The sequence below is a fragment of the Gossypium hirsutum genome, chromosome A06 (assembly GCF_007990345.1).
Source record: "Gossypium hirsutum isolate 1008001.06 chromosome A06, Gossypium_hirsutum_v2.1, whole genome shotgun sequence".
NCBI lineage: Eukaryota > Viridiplantae > Streptophyta > Magnoliopsida > Malvales > Malvaceae > Gossypium > Gossypium hirsutum.
Window position 1 is genome coordinate 16,469,013 of NC_053429.1, and position 8,312 is coordinate 16,477,324.

General features: G+C 31.8%; 1 protein-coding gene across 6 annotated transcripts; it reads right to left on the reverse strand.

The window, feature by feature from the left end:
- Positions 1–2,365: 2,365 nt before the first annotated feature.
- On the reverse strand, positions 2,366–6,048 carry LOC107962728 (2-oxoglutarate-Fe(II) type oxidoreductase hxnY). 6 transcript variants are annotated; one of them, XM_016899212.2, is made up of 11 exons: positions 5,742–6,048; positions 5,366–5,561; positions 5,130–5,228; positions 4,983–5,034; positions 4,758–4,879; positions 4,572–4,672; positions 4,427–4,485; positions 4,080–4,136; positions 3,551–3,596; positions 2,955–3,034; positions 2,366–2,640 (listed from the first exon to the last, which is right to left on the reverse strand). In XM_016899212.2, exons 1-11 carry the CDS (start codon positions 5,850–5,852, stop codon positions 2,550–2,552), a joined length of 1,014 nt encoding a protein of 337 aa, XP_016754701.1. In that variant the 5' UTR covers positions 5,853–6,048; the 3' UTR covers positions 2,366–2,549. The 6 variants fall into 6 exon arrangements, with proteins under 6 accessions (XP_016754701.1, XP_040971164.1, XP_016754700.1 ...); XM_041115230.1 differs by having other exon boundaries at positions 4,090–4,136; positions 5,742–6,016; XM_016899211.2 differs by having other exon boundaries at positions 5,130–5,231; positions 5,742–6,002.
- Positions 6,049–8,312: the final 2,264 nt, after the last annotated feature.

Below are 8,312 nucleotides of genomic sequence, written 5' to 3' on the forward strand. Positions count from 1 at the left end.
CCTACAACAGAGTCTACTCCTCATTTTAATACAGAAACTCAGAGTAGAGTTGCTTATTCACCACAATATTCTATTTCCAAGAACAGACCTAGAAGATAAATTAAACCTCTAAAAAGGTACATCGAGGCTGATCTCGTTGCTTATGCTTTAAAAGTGGTTGAAGATATATATGCAAATCAAGAGTTGTTTACTTATTTTGAGGTAGTTAGCTGTGAAGATTTAGAAAAGTGGATGTTTGTCATATAAGAAGAGATGGAATCGCTCCATAAGAACAGGACATGAGATCTAGTGAAGCTTCCTAAGGGTAAAAATGTTGTTCATTGTAAATGGGCGTTCAAGAAGAAAGAGGGGGCCTTAGGAATTGAAAAACCCAGATATAAAACAAGACATGTTGCAAAAGGTTACAGTCAAATTCCAAGTGTAGACTTCACAAATGTGTTTTCTCCAATTGTGAAGCATAGTTTGATTTGAACCTTTCTTGGTATTGTGACCATGTATGATTTGGAGCTTAAGCAGTTAGGTGTAAAAATAACGTTTTTACATGGAGAACTTGAGGAAGATATTTACATGAAACAACCAGAGGGTTTTATAATCTCAGAAAAAGACGACTATGTTTGCTTATTGAAAAAGTCTCTTTGTGGCTTGAAACAGTCACCAAGGCAATGGTACAAAAGGTTTGATTCTTTTATAACTACTCATGATTTCAAAAGAAGTAGCTTTGACAGTTGTGTTTATTTTAAGAAAAACAATGATGGTTTTTTTATATATCTACTCTTATATGTTGATGACATGTTGATAGTAGATAAAGATGAAGGAGAGATAAGAAAGGTCAAAGTACAACTTAGTAAAGAATTTGAGATGAAAGATTTGGGAGTAGCAAAGAAGATATTTAGAATGGAGATTATTAAAGATAGAAAAGCATATAAATTATACTAATTTAAAAAGGGTACATTGAGAAAGTTCTTTGCAGGTTCAATATGCAGAATGCCAAGCCTGTTTGTACTCCATTAGTAGCCCACTTCAGACTTTCATTGGCTTTGTCTCCACAATCAGAAAATGAGATTGACTACATGGCACGTGTTCCATATTTTAGTGCTGTGGGATCTCTCATGTATGCTATAGTTTACTCATGACTAGATTTATCATATGCAGTTAGTGCAGTTAGTAGATGCATGGCGAATCCTAGTAAAGAACATGGGAAAGTAGTTCAATGAATTTTCAAATACTTACGAGGTATTATTGATGTTTGCTTACAGATTGAAAGAACTAAGGATGAAGTCATTGGGTATGTTGATTTTGATTTTGCAAGAGACCTTGAAAAAAAATCTCTCACCGAGTATATCTTTACTATTGGAGGTTGCGCAATCAGTAGAAAAACCACTTTACAAACTATAGTTGTTTTGTCAACTATTGAAGCTGAGTACATGGCAATTACCAAGGCTTGTAAAAAAGCTATTTGGTTAAAGAGACTCTTTCGTGAACTCAGTAAAGACCTTCAAATCAATACAATGTTTTATGATATTCAGAGTGCTATATTCCTTACGAAAGATCAAATGTTTAATGAGAGAACAAAGGACATTAATGTTTGGTATCATTTTGTACGTGATATTATTACTCGTGGCGATATTGTTGTCAGCAAAGTTAGTATTCATGATAATCCTACAGCTATAATGACTAAATCACTTCCTATAACTAAGTTTGAGCATTACTTGGACTTGGTTGGTGTTCATTTTTGAAGAATACTCTTAAGGGGTTTCATGGAAGAGGTGAAAAACTTGTTCGTTGAGAGTTCGTGGTGAAAAACTTGATCATTGAGAATTCGTGTCAATGTGAAAATTACTAGAGTTGTGTGATCCAAATTCTAAGAGATTGCTTGCAAGTCAAGTTAAACAAAATATATTTTCTTTCTAAAAGATTTAGTATTTATTAGTAGAATATATTTAGTATTTATTAGCACAATATATTTGACATTGATTAGAATTAAGTTTTTTCAACCTATGTATATATGTAGTCAAAATTCTTCTTGTATCATTCGAATTCGACATTGGTGAATTTTCTTCTCCTCTGCCTGTTATTTTTTTCCGAAAATGTTTCCACGTAAAATCAATGTATTTTTTCTTTCTTTTTCTTTGTGATCTTTCTACATTGTCATTATCAACGTTCAATTTTTAATACTTTGACTTGTAATGCCTAATAAATAAGATATAGTAAAAATGTGATTTGGGTTGTGAAATTTTAACTTGCACCGATGTGAGTGTTTGAACAGCTGTTTAGCAGTCTCTCATAATTGTCGGCAAGTTATAAAAATATAGGTATATCATCCATAGCATTGAGTCATTTCAGGATAGTCCAACTGAAGAGAAAATTTTCAAAATAGGTTCCACGTTGAATCTTGGAACATGAAGTAAATTCACTACATAATTTTATCACTGTAATACAATTTACATAAGACTTTCTAATGTATGATATAACCACATTCAAAATGATATGCTGATGTATGATGAAAACTACAGTGTCACCTTTTCCTAAACATGTTTTCACTAAGGACTTCAAGCTTGATGTTTATCGTATACACTTAAGTTAGCATGAGTGTCCTTGTAACGTTGGCTCAGATATGTTGAGCACCTGATTTGGGGAAACCTGGTTGGAATGTATGCAGCAGTTATGTTAGATAGAACAAGACAATTTAAATCAATGTTAATAAGATTTGGGTGTAAGTGTCAGATACGGGTAGATTTGGTTATTTTAAAGTTTTTTTTATATATATATTTGGAGGATCTTTGGAAGGTCACATGCCTACACCCTTTGACCATGGTACTTCAAGCAAAATGAAGAGTTAGAGCAACTTGGGTTTAAATCCCGTATAAATGTCATAGCAACTACGGGTTTCAAATAGGAGAGATTTTCGATCCTTATCATCTATAATTATAAACAACTGGATACTACAGACTTACTTGGGAGGACTTTTTTCTGTTTTGCAAGTAGGCAAACATTCAACCAGACAGTCATGGTTAGGTTCCACAAAGTATGCAATCTGCCATCAGAAACAAAACACATAAACCTTAGTTTTACTTTGAAGATTATGTAAATGTTTGCAAGACAAAATGTGCCAAGAAAAATCCAGGCTACAATAATCATAAAGAAACTTACAAACTGAGAGTTGGTAGGAACGTAAATTTCAAAGTGCTAGAAAAGCCAAATTTACCTCATTTGTAGTTAATTACCATAGACAGTGAAGAAGTAAATATATAACTAGCACTAAAGTCAAGCATGGGATGTACAAGGAGTGTAACAAGATGAATACAATGGAGCAACTTGATATTGTAACATGAAGACATCATAGAGCATATAATCAATCATGAATATGGAGAAAGGCATTAAAACCTGGATAACAAAGAAAGTTAGGTACTCGGATACTTTTACCAGTTGTTTTTTCCTAGTGCATAATTTTCTCTTTGATGCTGATGTAACTCATGATGATGTAAATTTCAATGCCTTGAACAGATATTAATAAAATTTTACGAGGGTTGTTAAAAAAAAATGGTCTTACAGAATATCTGTCTTGACCATTCCCCAAAACTCTGTGCAAGGTGGACCTGGTAGATACAACAGGGGAAAGATGGTTATAAAAAGGTTGCTTCCAGCCTTTCACAACATGAGATCAAGAAACTATAACATTTCAAAACAAATGAACAGAGTTTACAGCAGTACACATTCAAACGAGGAAAGATGAAATTATGAATAAGCAAAAGAATATTGCAAAGAAACAACGTCTCGGGCACAAAAAAGCTCAAGGTCACCATAAGGCAGCTTTCTCTTAGTGATCCTATGTACATGTAATGATGCAAAAGAACCAAAAGTTAACGGAGTTCTATTTGTTTGAGATGACAGCCTTAAACAACATTTCTCTGCTTTCAATTTATCAAATATAATAAATGGCTAAACTTAAAAGTAAAAGGCAAAGCAGATCATCAAAATTAGTCTAAGCTCTTCAGCATGAGACCCCCGGAAATCCATCATTAATTTCATCTTTAAAAAGGCAGTGTAGACCATAGTTACAACTGAAGCTAGCACATTACTTGAACATACAGTTGCTCCAGCGCTCCAGCATGTCCCCAAGGTTGACTATGAAAGCTCTGAACAAAATCAACCACATATTATGCACATCATATATTGGTGATTAAAAAGTTAAACTTAGCACAAGGGAAGCAAGAATAGAACAATGCAAGGATAGAAATTTAAGAAGATATCACAAAAGAATAATGATAGCAAGCTCGGTGCAGTAAATAATTAGACAAAATTCACTAAAACTGAGATTGGATCCAAATGCATTCTCTACTAAAACCAAATTGCATATCCACAATATGGAAGCATGTGTACAATGTAACCTACAAGCTCAAATCTCTGCTAGCCATCAGTGACTTACCCTTTTATTGGTGTCACATACTCCCATATCTGAGGTTTTGCATCTTTATCCTTGCATATCTGCAGAAAAATCAAATAAACATTTGTTAACTAGTGAATTTGAAGAAAAATGGCAATACAGTCACATGTTATAGCAACTTTCATACTTGTAGACCCATAACATCATCGGTTGCCAAGAGTGTAATAAATCCGAAGTCAGAATGGGCTCCAGCTCCATATATTCCTTTTGCGGGATCAGAAAATTGATCTGAACAGATTATGAAATTCATATAATGATTTATATCAATTGTGTATGACAATAAGATTAATAAAGATATCCTATGATCTTACACCTTCATAGTGTAGCAAGCGCAAGGTGGCAATAGGCTTCCCAAGCACCTCAGGCTTATCAAAGAAATCAACCTCTAGGTCAAGTGCAAGCGCTATGATCCTTGAAACTGCCTTTCCCACCTCTCTAATTGCAAGAAGAAGAAATACAAATTCTTATCAGCCATTTTTCTTTGCACACATTATCATGAAACAAGCATAGATATGTAATCACATAACTTATAACTTACAATGCCTCATGATGAAATTTCTCCATAGTCTGCCTCCAACCAGGCAAAACACCTAACCAGTGCCAAAAGTGACCAAAGCAATTGGTGAAATATTCTTTCAAACAGGTCTTGCAAAATAACCAACCAATGAAAGTTAAAACATTTTACCATCTGCCGGCCAAACATTAGGCCCATTAAACGGCTTCTCGGATTCAGGATCATTTTCAGGCACGTCCACGCCTATGTAATACCCCTCTTTGTAGTCTCCTACTACCCGAACAGGGGAAAAAAAGCTTTGATACTATAGTTGCACGCAAACTATTGCACCAGTGATGAATATGAAAAATAGACCAAATGATGCAGTTATACAGAAATACAAACGTTAAAGAGAAAGAGTTGCTGACCATGCACTTGATTGTCAGGGTCAAGAAACTCATCAAACATGGGAGTGTAGCCTCTATGTTTCTCATTCCTCAAAACTTTCAGTTTCTCGTTTAATGGCAAATAAAAAAACTTCTTGCTTTGAGCAAATACTTCATCCATAAATTCCTGGCTTATCCCATGATTTACAACATAGAAAAATCCACAATCCAAGCAAGCCTAAACCCACCAAAAAAAAAAAAACCAAACTTCTATTATGGGGTTGTCTGATAATCACCAAGGCATCAAAATATCAACTTCAAATCATCGAAACAGTTGAAAAGGAAACAGAAACCAGTAAATTCATATGACAAGTACAACAAAACACAGAAGCCAAAAAGATACAGAGGGGAACCAAACCTGCTTTAGTAAAGCAACGGATTCACCAATATCAGGATTAGATAGATCGATACAATTGATGGTTGAGACTTTGATAGGAGGTTCGGGTCCGCTTTGCTTCTGACTTTCCATTTTGCTTTCTCTTTTCGGCGCAGTTGGTTTTCTGCTTTTGTTAGTTTAATGATCTAATAGTTTAGAAATTCGAGATGAGAGTTTATAGGTTGAGAGACCAACGGCAACTTCTCGGTAATGTAAGTGGGACACGCGTTTTCTGGTTCACATAATTTAAGGCGGTAGGTTTTGTTTTGCATTTCTATATTACTTATCTAATATTTTTCACCTTAATTTCTAATTTCTAAATAAAAGTGATTCTGACATTGGAAAACACGAGTTGAAGTAGGAACAATATTTTTTAAAATATTAAAATTTGAAAAATTATAAATTTACATTCAAACAAAGTTTTATTTTTTCTATAAAAAAATTATTTTAATATTTTTTTAATACTTTAATATCTCTATTGATGATATATATATTAATAATGTTATTACCTAAATTAGTGTCATAAGTTAACTTAACATTAATTCAAGATTGATGGCAACACCATCATAAATAATTGTATTTATTTAGTATTTGTAATTTTATGTATTTATGTGTTTAAATTTCGTTTCATTCTTAATTCAATATTTTTTATTTTAATATCTTACATATTTTATTTGTAATTATTAACTAACTTCCAACCATGTATTTCATTATTTATTATATGTTAATTTTTAACAAATTTATATATTCTAAATATATAATTTTCACGTAAATATATAATTAATTGAATTTTTAGATAATAATAAAAGGTTAATTCGTTTTAATAATTAAACTAGTATGGCAGAGGGTTATCATAACTAGATTAGACCGAATGATTAAATTGAAAAATGTCTGATTAACAATTTAATCAGTGACGAGTTTTGAACGGTTTAAAGAAATGGAAACAGAGAGTCAGGTAACTTAGCTAAAACCCTTCTAAACCGCTTTTAGAAGATGTTTTGGTTTTCTATTTTTCCCCCCTTAATTTTCCTGTCCAATTTTGTTTTATTTTTTAGCCAACCCATCCTAAAAATCAATGGATTCAAACCTAGGTTCTTTTTTCCAATTCTATCCAAACTCTAGTATTTCATTTGTTCGCTTCCGTTTGCTACCATTTGTTGGCATTTTCTTCAATCTTCATCATTGATTGGTTTCTATGAGCTTTATTAGACAGAGGTGTTTAAACTTCGGTTAAAATTTAATTAACTGATCAAATTGATTTAATTCGGTTAATTGATCTAATTCGATCGGATGTCAGTTAAAAGTTTTTTAGAATTTTGATTAACTGTTAATTTACTTCGAAATCGGTTAATTAACCGAACTTAATAAATAATATTATATATTATATATATTAGACTATTACTAATTTAGTTAATTTGGTTAATTCGGTCAAATGAACATTATTAATTTACTTTTTTTGGATATATTTTATACTTGTTTTAATGAATATATATATATAAATTTCGGTTAATTCACCGACCGAAATAATCAAGATATTTCGGTTCGGTTAACAATTAAAGAATTAAAAAGTTTAATTAATTAATTAATACTAGTTTAATTAATTAATTAATACTAATTTAATTTAATTAACCGTTTGAACATCCCTAATATAAACTTAATCATTCGGTAGAATTAAGCATGGACTAATGTCCTTGAAGATGTAGAGAAAACAGACTAGCCAATAAGGAGCAATAGTCAGATCGAACCACAAGGCCAAACAACCTTAGGTAAGCACCATAGACATCTATTAATACTAATATTATGATGTTGATCAGGTATGACCATACACTTAACCTCACACGATTTCACTCTTTCATCAAGTTTTATTGACTTAAGCATAAAAAAAATACTCCAACGTACAAACTTTGATGACCTTTAATTTATTTCCTGCATTGCAAATAATCTGAAATGTTAACAAATTGATCTAGATGATTGACATAAGAGATGGATTCAGAATTTTAATTTAAGGGGTGAAATTTTTAAATCCAAACAATTTTTTTTAATGTAAAAAAGTGTAAATTCTTCTCAGATTCTCTTTTTATCAAACAAATTAATTTAATATTTTTTAAAAAAGCATGAACGATTTAACTATAAAAAAATTAAAAGAAAAAATCACACTATAGAATTAAATATTTCTTTCCGATATGCAAAAAAGAATAACTAATACTATACTAAAATTTTCATAAATACCATTATAATTCCAAAAATTAAATGTAAAAAACTTGGCCTTAGTCCTATTTATCAATACTAGGCATCCTAAATTGCACCCTCCATTTTTCATAAGATCAAACTCATCAATGATAGAATTTGTTGAAAATTCTTGATCTATATCTTTTTCGATGTATGCAACCAAGTAAGTTGAAAGAAAATCATCCTCCATTCTGTTGTGAAACATTGTCTTCACAATTTTTATGGCGGAAAATGCTCGTTCGGTTATTGCAGTAGACACGAGAAGAGGATAAATACTTGAATTATTTGTCTTAGCTAGTACTTGACACAACTTGACAACTATAG

Coding starts and splice junctions, on each gene's coding strand:
- LOC107962728 (XM_016899211.2), bottom strand. CDS start 5,852: ATGGAAAGTCAGAAGCAAAGCGGACCCGAACCTCCTATCAAAGTCTCA. Junction 4,673..4,757: donor GCGCTTGCTACACTATGAAG/GTGTAAGATCAT, acceptor TAATCTGTTCAG/ATCAATTTTCTGATCCCGCA. Junction 3,035..3,550: donor ATGGTCAAGACAGATATTCT/GTAAGACCATTT, acceptor TTCTGATGGCAG/ATTGCATACTTTGTGGAACC.